This window comes from Poromitra crassiceps (assembly GCF_964638095.1).
Source record: "Poromitra crassiceps genome assembly, chromosome: 8".
Lineage (NCBI taxonomy): Eukaryota > Metazoa > Chordata > Actinopteri > Beryciformes > Melamphaidae > Poromitra > Poromitra crassiceps.
In genome coordinates, this window is record NC_139629.1 from 2,077,768 (window position 1) to 2,093,591 (window position 15,824).

The 15,824-nt window shown below is 44.5% G+C and overlaps 2 protein-coding genes across 5 annotated transcripts in view; one reads left to right on the top strand and one right to left on the bottom strand.

Annotated features, from left to right (window-relative positions):
• Nucleotides 1-1,186: 1,186 nt before the first annotated feature.
• tmem41aa (transmembrane protein 41aa) lies at nucleotides 1,187-11,895 on the bottom strand. The gene is made up of 5 exons (XM_083642157.1): nucleotides 11,693-11,895; nucleotides 9,229-9,379; nucleotides 6,450-6,611; nucleotides 5,541-5,679; nucleotides 1,187-2,857 (listed from the first exon to the last, which is right to left on the bottom strand). The coding sequence occupies exons 1-5, from the start codon at nucleotides 11,863-11,865 to the stop codon at nucleotides 2,517-2,519; spliced, it is 966 nt and encodes a 321-aa protein (XP_083498283.1). The 5' UTR covers nucleotides 11,866-11,895; the 3' UTR covers nucleotides 1,187-2,516.
• Nucleotides 11,896-12,001: 106 nt separating this feature from the next.
• The window catches only part of ehhadh (enoyl-CoA, hydratase/3-hydroxyacyl CoA dehydrogenase), a 31,582-nt gene continuing 27,759 nt past the window's right edge, over nucleotides 12,002-15,824 (top strand). For 2 of the 4 annotated variants that reach the window (XM_083641718.1, XM_083641720.1), the window contains exon 1: nucleotides 12,002-12,539. In XM_083641718.1, coding sequence (XP_083497844.1) covers nucleotides 12,466-12,539 — 74 coding nt within the window. In that variant the 5' untranslated portion in view covers nucleotides 12,002-12,465. The remainder of the gene's footprint in view (nucleotides 12,540-15,824) is intronic. The other 2 variants (XM_083641719.1, XM_083641721.1) reach the window with 2 other exon arrangements.

Sequence of the window (15,824 nt, forward strand, 5' to 3'; positions counted from 1 at the left end):
GTTGGTTAGTTTTGTTAGTCGTTTTTGTTTTCTGGTGATCTAGTTTTCTCGTCATTTACACTGATATAATATAGTCTGGAGAAGTAGCTGGGATTCTTTTGCTTTTATATTCATTCCTTTAAGATCACTGATACTAGCTGTTAAATTGTGGTAAAAAAAATCATAGCTTGTTATTCTGGACAGATTTGGGAAGCGGTATGGCAAATAATGAATGAGTGACATGAAAAGTAGAGGATGCCTGTTGGACAGGAGGAACTGGGAAGTTTGTCCAGAGTATCCAGGTCTGAAAAAGGCTTGTGAAACTGTTCCTGCCTTTTGGGGATGAACAGGATAGAGGGCATTCAACACTTAAAAAAAAAGGCATGGATAAGTTGAGGAACAGTCAGATGTTTGCAGAACCACAGCGGTTGTTTTGTCCTCTATTGCTGTCGAAAGAGAAAATGTGAGACATTGCATGAGAATTGGCTGAGGCCCTCTAGGTTATCCAGTATGTAGGTTCTCCAGTATGTAGGTTATCCAGTATGTACTACATTTCATATAGTCGTAGACTTACACTAGTGGTTTTTGACGGATCCATTTCTTAATTGCATTTCACCAATGGGAGATTCCTTTTTGTTCCTTCAGTGGGTCAAAACCCTTCGGTCCTACATTTCCCATGAGCCAACGGGGCTGAAACACCTCAAGGTGACTGGTGATTGTGTGCTGGACAGATATGATCCATGTTCAATGCATCTCAATGGACCCATGCCTTTCTGGTAACCATGGTAACAGCCATGCTGTGTTGAGTTGTGACTGAACTGTATTGCTGACCAACCTGGATCTGAGCAATAAAGAAGATTTGAAATACACTTTTGCAGATGTTGACTTTTTTTCCCCTAAAGGCAACACGTACAGTCGTGTGTGTGTGTGATCACATTGTCCACCACCTGGGCCCTTCTTGATCTAACTTCTTTCTCTCTTTATTAAAAAAAAAAAATCCTAAACTAAAACTCGTACCACTGTTCCTTCAGGATTTGTAGTTGTCATAGACTGTGCTCCATAGTTGATTGCTCTATTGCTGACAAAAAGTGTGTTATTGTAAGTCGCTTTGGATAAAAGCGTCTGCCAAATGATGTAATGTAATGTAATTGTATTCTTTATTGACGTACATCACAATGTCAAAGCCAAATTCTGGGATAACGTTGCACCAAAAAACCCATCTGTGGTGAAACTGTGTGACAATAATATACATTTGAACCCAAATGGCAAAAATGACTTAAGAGTTATGAAAAAGACAAAATAATGCACAAGTGCATTGTAGACGTGGACCATGGGAAACATCAGAAAAGGGAGACAAAGTCATTCAGAGCATCGGGGCTTGATTCAACAGAGGCCTCAGACTGTCCAATTTACCATAATTAGACATTCACTTAAAAACAGCAGCAACACAGTTGGATGGACATTGTGGGCTGCAAATTAAATACATCACATTATGAACTTCTTTAATTCCAAATTGCAAAAGGCAACTACCTAAAACTACTTTGGAATCATTGGTGCTCAAAATGGAATCCTAAACATGGTCTCCTGGTGCTGAGCCACATTTCTGCTCTAGAACTATCCATTCACACTGTAAAAAAAATAAAAATACACAAATCTTGAGCAGTCTCACTTTTGAAATCTGCTTGCTGAAAAATCTAAGATAGTGAAAAATCTGCAAGTGTATTGCAATTTCATCAAAATAATCAAAGAGTCATTCATTGTCAATATTGTGCAGCCCTAATGTTGAACCATCACAATGAAATTACAACCTCATGTTCATAGCAAACAGATGATTACATGATATGTAATTCAGTTACAGATAAAACAATTTACACTAACTCAACTTCAAATAGCCTAACTATTGTATCCCCACAACCACGGATAGACCAAAAATCTAACCTAAAAATATTTTTTTACACCGCCCGCAGCCCAGCCCCCCTATTTGTCTATTTCTGAGGTAGTAGTTTGAAACAAAGTGTCTAGATATCCATGACTCTTCGATAGGCACATTAAAACCCAGCCACAACAAACAACAATTACAGCAAAGATGTATCAAAAATAAACGCACATTTACATTACAGGAATACTGTAACTGTATTACACACGTGAAAAACATTATTCCCCCATGATTTCATCTTTCCTTATCCCCATAAAGATTCCTTTACAACACATACACACACACACAGCCTACTGTTCTCACAGATGCTGTGATACAGACACACAAGCACTTGATAAAAAATACTCCGCTTAAAGTCCCACTGAGCCGATATCAGCGTTTTCTAGGAGCTGAAATCCCTTCCCATCTCTAGCTGGCTCCAGAAACGCAGGGCACTGCAAGTGACAACGCTCCCTCTGTCACGGATTCTTGACAATCAGTCTTCACAAAAGCTGTGTGTGAGAAAGCTTTCCGGAGAATCGGCTCCCTGTTGTGGCTGTGATAAATACACTGATAGTGACAGTTGGCCTCCAGAGGGCGACGCGCTCATTCCCAGACAGACTTATTGGATCTTCTTCTCTGCTTCGAGCCTGTTCTGCTGCGGATCGTCCAGGGTGAGGCGCTGTGGACCGTCCAGGGTGAGGCGCTGTGGATCGTCCAGGGTGAGGCGCTGTGGACCATCCAGGGTGAGGCGCTGTGGACCATCCAGGGTGAGGCGCTGTGGACCGTCCAGGGTGAGGCGCTTCTGACTGTAGCGGCGGATCAGGGCTCCGGGCAGCAGAGCCACACAGGCCATGGCCAGCAGCTGCAGCAGGCGCTCCCAGGAGAACAGCTCGTCCAGGGAGGACACCTCCGACAGCATGGAGCCCGTCTGCACACAGAGGAAGTTGTACGGCAAGAGTCCTATGAGAAGAAACAGGAGAACAAGGAAGAAACCAGTGTGAGACATCATCTAAGACCAGCTGCAGTGCTGTGAAAAACATTATTCACCCTCCTGTTTGATTTTCTGGATTTGACAGAGTTTCTTGCCATTGTTAATCAAACTATTCAAACAGCTGGACTTACAACAGTTGGGAGGGCTACTTATTCCACAGCTGAAGGTTGTATTTTTGAAAGGCTTCAAACTTTGGAATCCAATTTTTCCCTCAGAATCTCTAATACTAAAATGGCCAAATTCGATGCATCTAGCGCCACAGTGTGGTCGACTGGTGTCATATTTTTGGCCTGTGTAGCAACTGACCATTCAAAGATATCTGCCAAGTTTGGTTGCTGTGTGTCTTAGCGGTTACTGAGCGCCACATACTTTTAGCTGAGAAAATGATATAAAAAATGTGAGAAAATATAGAAAATCAAGCAGGAATGAAAATCTTTTTCACAGCACTGTAGGCTTGAAGTTGAAAACACTGATGAATCAGCAAAGCCTTTTACTGATACGTAGTCACAGCTTATTCACCTTATTCACCACGCACACTTTTTCTCTCTTCCGCGTTCAACACAAACGTATTTGTTCTTCCGGTTCAGCGCTAGTTGCCATCTGTGGCTAATATTAGCCGCTAGTTAGTTATGTTATAAGGCAGTAAAATGCCACTGAATGACCAAATTGATATAACTTTTAACCATTTCGAGTAACACTGTTTCCATACGGATCACCAGCGTTAGTTTGTTGTTTATAACGTGGCTATATTCATAACGTTTTCTATCTCGGATGCGTTATTTCGAATCGCACATAGGTTACGCCTGGCGCAACCTACAGTATGTGGGTTTCAGGACGAAAAAGTAACGTCATCTTTAGATCACAATATTCCTGGAATGCAAGTTTAACTAAACAGTTACATGTCCTCTGCATTCTACATAAAATTAAGATATTACGGGTTGTTTTATTTTGTATGTTACACACGTATTGGCCAAGATATGTTAGTTTATGGCGGAGTAATTCTGCCAGTTTAGATGCGGAGTGTGCGCGGCCATCTTGCCTGCAGAGTTTTTGGCAAGTCAAAACGGAAATACTATTAGGAAATGACGTAATGCGGAAGCGTCCATGTGTGGGCAAAGAATAAGGTGAATAGCACAAGCAGGATGGACCTGCCTGGTAAACCATTCTGATCACATGACCTTAGCCTGGTAAACCATTCTGATCATGTGACCTGACATTCTGTTTCCTCCTGCAGATCAGTCTGCCCTCCAAGCTGTCCACATCGATTTCAGTGGGCGGGAGTCCTTTCCTTGACAGACAACTCCTTCAGCCAATCAGCGTCGGTAAATGCGGCGAAAACGTCTTTTCCGCCGAGAAAATCCGCTGGTGCATCCTCTTGTTCTTGTTCTTTTTGAGACTATTTCTGCAATAACGGCACGTATGGCTGTGTTGACTCTACTAATGTTGGGAGTCGCCATACTGTTTTGTCAGCAGCGTCCTTGATTGGCCGGTTATGTTGTCAACTACGAGGCAGGTCCCTGATTGGCCCGTGCACTTTGTGATTTCTGGAAATCTTTGTGGGCGGGCTGGAGGCCAGACTGATCAGCAGAATGAAACAGAATGCGAGGTCATGTGATCAGAAGTGTTTAGCAGGCTAAGGTCATGTGATCAGAAGTGTTTAGCAGGCTAAGGTCACGTGATCAGAAGTGTTTAGCAGGCTAAGGTCATGTGATCAGAAGTATTTAGCAGGCTAAGGTCATGTGATCAGAAGTGTTTAGCAGGCTAAGGTCATGTGATCAGAAGTGTTTAGCAGGCTAAGGTCATGTGATCAGAAGTGTTTAGCAGGCTAAGGTCATGTGATCAGAAGTGTTTAGCAGGCTAAGGTCACGTGATCAGAAGTGTTTAGCAGGCTAAGGTCACGTGATCAGAAGTGTTTAGCAGGCTAAGGTCATGTGATCAGAAGTGTTTAGCAGGCTAAGGTCACGTGATCAGAAGTGTTTAGCAGGCTAAGGTCACGTGATCAGAAGTGTTTAGCAGGCTAAGGTCACGTGATCAGAAGTGTTTAGCAGGCTAAGGTCACGTGATCAGAAGTGTTTAGCAGGCTAAGGTCACGTGATCAGAAGTGTTTAGCAGGCTAAGGTCACGTGATCAGAAGTGTTTAGCAGGCTAAGGTCACGTGATCAGAAGTGTTTAGCAGGCTAAGGTCACGTGATCAGAAGTGTTTAGCAGGCTAAGGTCACGTGATCAGAAGTGTTTAGCAGGCTAAGGTCACGTGATCAGAAGTGTTTAGCAGGCTAAGGTCACGTGATCAGAAGTGTTTAGCAGGCTAAGGTCACGTGATCAGAAGTGTTTAGCAGGCTAAGGTCACGTGATCAGAAGTGTTTAGCAGGCTAAGGTCACGTGATCAGAAGTGTTTAGCAGGCTAAGGTCACGTGATCAGAAGTGTTTAGCAGGCTAAGGTCACGTGATCAGAAGTGTTTAGCAGGCTAAGGTCATGTGATCAGAAGTGTTTAGCAGGCTAAGGTCACGTGATCAGAAGTGTTTAGCAGGATGAAGCAGCCATCTCTCTCTGTGCTTCCTTACCAATGAAGACTGAGCAGAAGAAGAAGGTGATGGGGATGTTCTTACCAATGAAGACTGAGCAGAAGAAGAAGGTGATGGGGATGTTCTTACCTATGAAGACTGAGCAGAAGAAGGAGGTGATGGGGATGTTGACGATGGGGGCGGACATGTTCAGAAACCAGTTGGGCGTCATGGGAAAGAACCTCAGGAAGAGCAGGAAGAAGAACAAACAGTCCTGGTTCTCCTCCACCTGGGAGAAGGAGATTTGATATTAGAGTGTGTGTGTGTGCGTGTGCGTGTGCGTGTGTGTGTGTGTGTGCGTGTGCGTGTGTGTGTGTGTGCGTGTGCGTGTGTGTGTGTGTGTGTGCGTGCGTGCGTGCGTGCGTGTGTGTTTACAGGCCGACATGTTTTTGGGATTCCCGTGGGTCACGTGGGATGGGAGTCATTTCATTGTTCATCACGGGATTGGGACGGGAAACAAATCAACGGGAGCGGGCGGGAGCGGGAATCATGACAACAAGAGACAATTTTTATAGCCTATAATGCTTTTTTATTTCATTTTTTTTTTAAAGGTTTGAATGAAACCTGCAGTAGAACACAAAGTAAACTAAAAAAAAGGAGGGAGAACATCACATCAAAATCATTGCATTGCCTAAAGGGAATGGAGCGGGATGGAGCGGGAGTCATTCTACCGGGAGTGGGACAGGTGGGATTAGTTTTTTTTCCTCTGGCTCGGGAGTGGGACGTGATGGGAATATTTCTGTGGGAATGGGATGTGAAAAAGCACTCCCGTGTCACCCTCTATTTGTGTTTGAGGAGGGAAACGAGAGATGAATATTTCATTTTTGTCATTTCCATTTTGTCTGTCAGGAGTAATGCCACGTTAGTGACTATATCCATGTGGTCATGATTTGCGTATACTGTCAAACAATATTTTTGCGGCAACAATGAATTGCTTATTACTATTCTGTCCCTTGAGTTGACCGAGTCCTTGTTCCATGGTGTGGCTATCTGACCTACCTTCCTCTGCAGCACGGAGACCTTCTCAGAGAAGAGGCTGACGATGTAGCGTTTCCCGAAGGCCTGGGAGAGGAGGTAGCACATGGTGGAGCCCACGGTGGTGAGCACACAGGCCAGCAGCAGACCTTCATACGCTCCAAACAGGGCACCTGCTAGAATGTTCTGCATGATGAAATGACAAGAGGAGACCATGTCATCTGTTTTTTTATTAGATGTTACAATGCTTTGGTTGTGATGATCACCTTTGACACGTGAATCTATCTTTACCTGGAAAAGGAAAGGCAGCTCTGCCAGTGGTTTTGAAGTACAATGACAGGTGTGTGAGACACTTTTCAGTATTTTCAATCCGAGTCAGAGGGGCGAGTGGAAAACAGACCCACTTGAGTGTACCTGTCCTGAGTGTGCTGTGTGTACCTGTCCTGAGTGTGCTGTGTGTACCTGTCCTGAGTGTGCTGTGTGTACCTGTCCTGAGTGTGCTGTGTGTACCTGTCCTGAGTGTGATGTGTGTACCTGTGTCCTGAGTGTACTGTGTGTACTAGGGATGGGCATTTCTAGCAAAAACACTATTCGAAATTCGCTGGCCAAATTCGAATTTAATTCGAAATTAAAAATAAAAATGTAAAAAAAATTAAAAATGTAATTTTTTTTTTTTTTGTGAGTGAAATGTTGCATTGTCTCCCCTGATTCTAAGTCTACGGCTTTATTATTTAATATAAAAAGCTTCTGCTGTGGATTTTTAGCTCAAACAAGCATTGCACCACTGAAGTAAAGAACATGTTACATGACATTGACATTTTCGAAAATAAAAAACAGTTTTGACAATCATGAGTGGTTCATTAAATATTTAGTAGGCTCAGGTCTGAGTGCCAAAGGGGTGCCAAAGTCACCCCCTCTCCCTCTTCATGGGATTTCATCCGCCATTCATTTTTCCATAAACCTTGCTTAAAATGCTTATAAAAAGTGTTTTACTTGCTCAAACCAAGCGATTTGACTATACTTAGAATCAGGGGAGACAATGCAACATTTCACTCAATTTTTTTTTTTTTTCCGAATTTCGAATTTCAATAATAAAAGTCGACCTTGATAATAACAACGATTATTCGAAAATTCGAAATTCGATGCCCATCCCTAGTGTGTACCTGTGTGTACCTGTCCTGAGTGTGCTGTGTGTACGTGTCCTGAGTGTGCTGTGTGTAGCTGTCCTGAGTGTGCTGTGTGTAGTGTACCTGTCCTGAGTGTACCTGTGTGTACCTGTCCTGAGTGTACCTGTGTGTACCTGTCCTGAGTGTACCTGTGTGTACCTGTCCTGAGTGTGCTGTGTGTACCTGTCCTGAGTGTGCTGTGTGTAGCTGTCCTGAGTGTGCTGTGTGTAGCTGTCCTGAGTGTGCTGAGTGTACCTGTCCTGAGTGTGCTGTGTGTACCTGTCCTGAGTGTGCTGTGTGTACCTGTCCTGAGTGTGCTGTGTGTACCTGTGTCCTGAGTGTGCTGTGTGTAGCTGTCCTGAGTGTGCTGTGTGTAGTGTACCTGTCCTGAGTGTACCTGTGTGTACCTGTCCTGAGTGTACCTGTGTGTACCTGTCCTGAGTGTGCTGTGTGTATCTGTGTCCTGAGTGTGCTGTGTGTATCTGTCCTGAGTGTGCTGTGTGTACCTGTCCTGAGTGTGCTGTGTGTACCTGTCCTGAGTGTGCTGTGTGTAGCTGTCCTGAGTGTGCTGTGTGTACCTGTCCTGAGTGTACCTGTGTGTACCTGTCCTGAGTGTGCTGTGTGTATCTGTCCTGAGTGTGCTGTGTGTACCTGTCCTGAGTGTACCTGTGTGTACCTGTCCTGAGTGTACCTGTGTGTAGTGTACCTGTCCTGAGTGTGCTGTGTGTATCTGTCCTGAGTGTGCTGTGTGTACCTGTCCTGAGTGTGCTGTGTGTACCTGTCCTGAGTGTGCTGTGTGTAGCTGTCCTGAGTGTGCTGTGTGTACCTGTCCTGAGTGTGCTGTGTGTATCTGTCCTGAGTGTGCTGTGTGTAGCTGTCCTGAGTGTGCTGTGTGTACCTGTCCTGAGTGTGCTGTGTCTACCTGTCCTGAGTGTGCTGTGTGTACCTGTCCTGAGTGTGCTGTGTGGTTGGTACCTCTTCGGGCACATTTGTGCAGATGGTCGAAAATATTAGGCTAGTGCAAAGTAGCAAATAAATGCAGTCGCTCACTACACCCTGATGAAGACCTAACGACTGCAATTATTTTCTACCTTCTTCTACCCTCTCGAACGGAGGCCCCAACCACACACACAACCACACACACAACCACCCACCCACACACACACACACACACACACAACTCAGGGAAAAAGTGGCTCTATTTTCCACCTCCATCTGATTGTATTTGCCCCATCACAGAGCACCTCTGTCTTGACACACTGAGGACGACCTATGTTCCAGTCCCCAATCATATTGAAACATGTCAAAACTGACATTTCATGTCCATGAAGATCAAATCGATTGCTTGCTCTTTCTGTGTTTGATTTGCTATCCAGCAACAGTGTGTGGTGGCATCTGCACCTTCAAAACCACGTGAAAAGATTCAAATACTAAATATTGTTGCGTGATCATCAGACCTACCTGCTATATGAAGAAAGTGAGGATCTTACCAGGAGTGAGGTTCTTACCAGGAGTGAGGATCTTACCAGGAGTGAGGTTCTTACCAGGAGGAGTGAGGATCTTACCAGGAGTGAGGTTCTTACCAGGAGTGAGGTTCTTACCAGGAGTGAGGTTCTTACCAGGAGTGAGGATCTTACCAGGAGTGAGGATCCAGGGATGGCAAAGGACTGCTTGTAGAGATATGCACTGCAGAAGAGCAGCAGCACATAGCCAGTGTGCTCCGTCTTGTAAAACTGCAGCAGCTCGGTCAACTCCCTCAACTCCTCCAAGTCTGACGGGAACTTCAACCTGTAAGGACAACAACACTCAGTAAGCTTTCGTCTTCATCCTGCATGTAGAGGCAATATAAAGTATGATAAAACTCTGTAATCTTCAACTAATGTTAACTCATTTGTTTCAGATCTCATTTTAGGAGTACTAGTGGACCCGTGGGAGTTAGGACCCCCCCTCGCCCTGGTCTGGACACAGTGGTCTCCAAAGCCTCATAAATCACTGATGATGTCACCGGATGATGTCATCATTGCTCGAGTAACATCACATCATTAGGTAATTAGGGCAATTATTACCTAATCGATCACCCGCAGGAGTCCTGAAAGATTCACCCCGATCGCACGTAAAATGGCATAGCTGTGGCCTAGGGCTGGGCGATATAGCTAAAAAGTATATTGATATTAAATATTTCAGTGTGGCCAAACACTATTCTGCTCACACACAGACAAACAGACAGACAGACAGACAGACAGGCAGGCAGGCAGGCAGGCAGGCAGGCAGGCAGACAGACAGACAGACAGACAGGCAGACAGACAGTTTGCATTCTTTGTTATAGTGGATCTGTGGGAGTTAGACCCCCCTGGGAGGTAGAGAGCTGCCTGGTCTGGAACACAGCTAGTCTCCAAAGCCGGGATTCATCATAAATCACTGATGACATCATAGTTTGGTGATTGGTCACTCAATTGGTCCTATTTGATGATTTCACAGATGATGTCATCATTGCTCGAGTGACATCACATCATTAGTTAGGGCAATCATTAGGTAATTAAGGCAATTCATCGGCCCTACCTAATTAAAAAATAGGGCTCCCTTAGGTCACCTGCAGGGGCGCTCTTTACACTTCCTTCAGCATGATCGCACGTAAAATGGCATAGCTGTGGCCGAATACAATAAACTACTTGCACAACGACACCAAAGAGCATGGAAGGAAAGAGACGACACTCCGGCCATTTTTGGAAACAGAATGCGCCTCGCAGTGGTCAGCTGCGGTAGCGCTAGCCCCTATAATCAGCCTCTCTAAACAGTAACTCAACGGGAGTTGAACCTTGGGTCCTTTTCATTAGGTATTTATCTTGAAAAAACTAAACAAAGAAAACGAAAAATTTTGCTTAGTTTCCACAATATGGTTGTTGTTTTACATCCCTGCACTACACCACTTCAATCAAGATTTGCAGTACGCCCGGAAAAGATGTGAATCCCCAAAGTTTAGAGTGTTCTCCCGTTGAGTTACTGTTTAGAGAGGCTGATTATAGGGGCCAGCGCTACCGCAGCTGACCACTGCGAGCCTGTGCGAGGTTCTTTTGGCGCTGTCACGCTTCCAAAAATAAAAAATGGCGGAGGCTGCTGGGCGCTGATGTTGCAATGGGGCAATATGGAGCTGTCATTTCTTTCCATAAAAGTTATTTGACGACACTACTTCCTGAAATGAGTAGGGCATCTTGGTTTCCTGTCCTACACTATTGGATGAACTGATTAATGTCAGGTGTGCCTGATCACTGTTGTTGTGACTGCAGCAGTCAGGCACACCTGACATTAATCAGTTCATCCAATAGTGTAGGACAGGAAACCAAGATGCCCTACTCATTTCAGGAAGTAGTGGAGTTGTGCAAGTAGTCTATTCTGCTCACTCACACACACAAACGGGGCCAATGGCCATGCTGTACAATATATCATGGTTTACCTTATACATCTAATTTTGTGTTTGAATGTACAATTCGTGTTTCTTTGTGTGTGTGTGAGAGAGAGAGAGAGAGAGAGAGAGAGAGAGAGAGAGAGAGAGAGAGAGAGAGAGAGAGAGAGAGAGAGAGAGAGAGAGGGGAGGGTCAGTCTTGTGGCCACCTATAGACATTAGTGTGGTCTCATGTTGTTGTGTTCTGACATTATTTATTTTTCACCATCTCCTCATTTGCTACTGTGTGATTTTAGTGGATTGCTATCTACCTCTGTGTTCTTCTTTCACTGTTGTGCGCATTGTATGTGTATTACCTTGCTAATAGTATCATTATTTTTTTGTATCATGTATCTTGATTGTTTAGACACTAGGATTTTCTTTTATTTCTGTATTTGATATGTACTGTGCCTGCTCAAATAATCAATAAAGATAAAGATAAAGAGAGAGAGAGAGAGAGAGAGAGAGAGAGAGAGAGAGAGAGAGAGAGAGAGAGAGAGAGAGAGAGAGAGAGATCTCGTTCATTTCCATTCAGTACACTGTGTACTGAATGGAATGGAGTGTACTTTCCATTCAGTACACACTGCATACAATGCCAAGTTGATGTTTATGGAAAGAGAAACGTTATCTCTGCTAGCTAAAGTTGTGTATGTGTCAGTCACCTGCGCGGTTCTTCATACGTGTCAGTGGGCTGTGAGTCCGCCGTGTCCACACTGTTTGTTTGGGCAGCATTGGGATGAAGACGACGGGGGCCCGCAGGAAGGTACGACGACAGCAAATACAGATACACGGTGGCTGCAACAACAACGACGAGCAATCCAGCAAGTGAGCGCATATTCAACGGTTAATTTGCGCGCTTTCTATGTTTACGACTGACCAACAACGGAACGAACGAAATACTGGTCAAACCGGAGGGGGACAGTAAAGGCGGTGCGCTGCACTGACGTCACATCCGACGTCAACTTTGGACCATTTGGACGCGTTCCAGATCAGACAGTTTTATCCTTATTTATTTTCAGAAGTAACTAACGCCAGTATGAAATCGCTTTTTTTTGTTTTGTTATCGAGACGAGTAGAATGATGCAGTTTGTTGTGTATGTGGATACACCGTTGTGCTGTACCCGGCCTTAACACAGTTCACTAGACCAAAAACATAAAAAGAAACATTGCTGAAAGTCAGAAGGTACTGTGGTTTTCTGATCCACTCAGGATCCACTCGACTCGTCTCCGACGACTGTGTCGCTCCGAGTCCCAACCGCCAGCTAAAATCAAGCCAGAAGAGGAAGAAGCTATGCGTAGTCGGTCTGTCTGTGGTTGAAGTGAGAGAAAGGTGATGGCGACGTGCCCAAAGAAGTTCCAAAGTTCAAAGTAAAGTACACTTCGCACCAAACGGCACGGTGCGTAGCTAGCTAGTCTCTAGTGTTTGGTCGACATCATGGCGCTGTATAGTCTGGTTTCTGGATCTGTTGCCCTGATCACTCTGCACAACCCACCTGTCAACGCACTCAGGTGAGCTGGGGATTTTGTGTTCACTTCAGACACAGACATACTACTCGTGTGAAGCGAACCCAACATCGTAAACAATGATGGCATTGAAACTGAAAGTCAAAAATCAAAGAGCCAAGAAGACTAATTTGTGACATCAACAATTGAAGGCAAACAGGTTTGCGGGTAAGGTTTGGGCAGCTACAATGACCACTAGGCCTACTACTAGGTGAGGGACTTCAGTGACTTATTTGAGCGTTTACTCCCAAATGGGCATATTATGCATTAAACTAGAGGATTTGTTTATTTATTTGTTTATTAAACCGACAGCTAGTCTTTCTGAGGTCACAAGCATTAATCAAATAGAGAATGTGCAGGGCCGCCGCACCCTATACGCAGAGTACGCAGACTGCGTAGGGCATCATGTGACTGAGGGCACACACAAAAAAAAAAAAAAAATGCAGGCCAGGCCAGGCCAGGCCAGGCCAGGCCACCGGGCATTTGCTCGACGTGCCCGATTATGCAGTCCGCGCCTGTCTCCAACTTACAAGCCCAACAATGTTGGTTGTCATGGTAACCATGTGACACGGACAAACACCACAAGCGGAAGAACCATGGTATGCGTGCAGCGTGATTTCGAATCGCACATAGGTTACACAAAAACCACGCCCTGTGCCCGCCTACGCAGCAGTCAAGCGCCGGGAATGGCCAGGAGCAAGTCTTTTGTCTTCTTTTGACAGCTGGAATCTCCCACACGCACGTCAAATAACATTAAAATACATTGTATGCTTTGGTGCGATGTAGGATTTGTGTCTTTCAATATCCTCGTTGCAGCCTCGCTTGGTGTTGTTGCTTCTCACAGAAATGGTGTCCCTGTAGAGCCCAACATGAGCATGAGCGCCTGGCCAATCCCGGCGCATGTCTGCTGCGTAGGCGGGCACAGGGCGTGGTTTTTGCGTAACCTGTGTGCGATTCGAAATCACGCATGCGTGCATGGTATGCCCCCCCCCCCCCCCCCCCCCCCCCCCCCCCCCCCCCACCCCACACACACACACACACACACACACACCTAGCTCCCCTCCGACTGCTCGGCTTTCTTCTTCTATGCCGCAAGGCATTCTGGATATTGTGGTGGTGACGCGTGTTGAAGCTCCTATGCACGAGAGTAACGTTAGCAGTAGCCTAGCGTATTATTTCCACCTTATACTTTCAGAGGGTTAATTTACAAGCAGAAGACTCGTATGTGCGGGTGATATTATCGCGAGTATATAAAGTGGAAGCGGGGCGGGACTCCGTTAACTCAGAGGAAGAAGAAGACTTAATGGACTAAGATGAATGGTTTAGCTGTGAAGCTAACGTTAGCTGTGAAGCTATTTATTGGAGCTTAGAAAGGTAAAGTTGGTCACAGTTCAGGAGGAAAAGTTCCAGTCTGTCACTGTGTGAACATTAAAGGAGGACCCAGAGCCCCCACATGATATTAAAGAGGAACAGGAGGACCCAGAGCCCCCACATGATATTAAAGAGGAACAGGAGGACCCAGAGCCCCCACATGATATTAAAGAGGAACAGGAGGACCCAGAGCCCCCACATGATATTAAAGAGGAACGGGATAACCCAGAGTCTCCACACATTAAAGAGGAACAGGAGGAACTATGGATCAGTCAGGGGGGAGAGCAGCTTCAATGGCTGGAGGAGGCTGATGATATAACCAAGTTCCCATTCTCTGTTGTCCCTGTTAAGAGTGAATATGAGGAAGAGAAACCTCAGTCCTCACAGCTTCATCAAAGCCAAACTGAGGAGAACAGAGAGACAGAGCCTCTAGCCAGCAGCTCAACTGAACAGATGAAAACAGAAGCTGATGCAGAGGACTGTGGAGTATCAGAACCAGCTAGTAATTCACAACCAACTAGTGATGACAAGACTTCAGACTCTTCTGAGACTGAAGACAATGATGATGAATGCATGGAAACTAGTGAACCTCAGTCAGGTTTAGACTCACAGAGACACTTGAAGACACACAGGATAGTCCACACAGGAGATAAACAATTTAATTGCTCAGTGTGTGGTAAAGGTTTTGGTCATAAAGGATCCTTGAAGTTACACATGATAGTCCACACAGGAGATAAACAGTTTAATTGCTCGGTCTGTGGTAAAGGTTTTGGTTATAAATCAACCTTGAAGAAACACATGATAGTCCACACAGGAGATAAACAGTTTAATTGCTCGGTCTGTGGTAAAGGTTTTGGTTATAAATCAACCTTGAAGACACACATGATAGACCACACAGGAGATAAACAATTTAATTGCTCAGTCTGTGGTAAAGGTTTTGGTCGTGAAGCACACTTGAAGAGACACATGATAGTCCACACAGGAGATAAACAATTGAATTGCTCTCTCTGTGGTAAAGGTTTTGGTTATAAATCAACCTTGAAACAACACATGATAGTCCACACAGGAGATAAACAATTTAATTGCTCAGTCTGTGGTAAAGGTTTTGGTCGTGAAGCACACTTGAAGAGACACATGATAGTCCACACAGGAGATAAACAATTTATTTGCTCAGTCTGTGGTAAAGGTTTTGGTCGTAAAGGAACCTTGAACAGACACATGATAGTCCACACAGGAGATAAACAATTTATTTGCTCAGTCTGTGGTAAAGGTTTTGGTCATGAAGGAAACTTGAAGACACACATGATAGACCACACAGGAGATAAACAATTGAATTGCTCAGTCTGTGGAAAAGGTTTTGGTCATAAAGGAACCTTGAAGAAACACATGATAGTCCACACAGGAGATAAACAATTTATTTGCTCAGTCTGTGGTAAAGGTTTTGGTCGTAAATACCACTTGAAGACACACATGATAATCCACACAGGACATAAACAATTTAATTGCTCAGTCTGTGGTAAAGGTTTCGGTCAGAAAGGAACCTTGAAGAGACACATGATAGTCCACACAGATGGGTAAAGTCCTTGAACGTTTAGGAAAAGTCATAACATTTTGTTGTGTGTAATGAAATTGTTGCAGTAATCTTCCTGTGGATAACCTTCCATGGAATGTAACATAAGGGCAAATGTATTCTCTGTAGCATTTGACATAACGCAGCTCTAATATGTATTGATTTTACTTCTTTGAATTCTTGTATTTTATATTAGTATTTTTATGCAAAATTCCTCTTTTAGTTCAATAGCTTCCATGATGCAATGACACTAAAATACTGAAAACCAATATAAAGAGCAGCTGTGTCGATTTGTCCATACTAATAATTTCTGGTATTTTTTCAGAGTCACCGCCTCACATTACATGGAA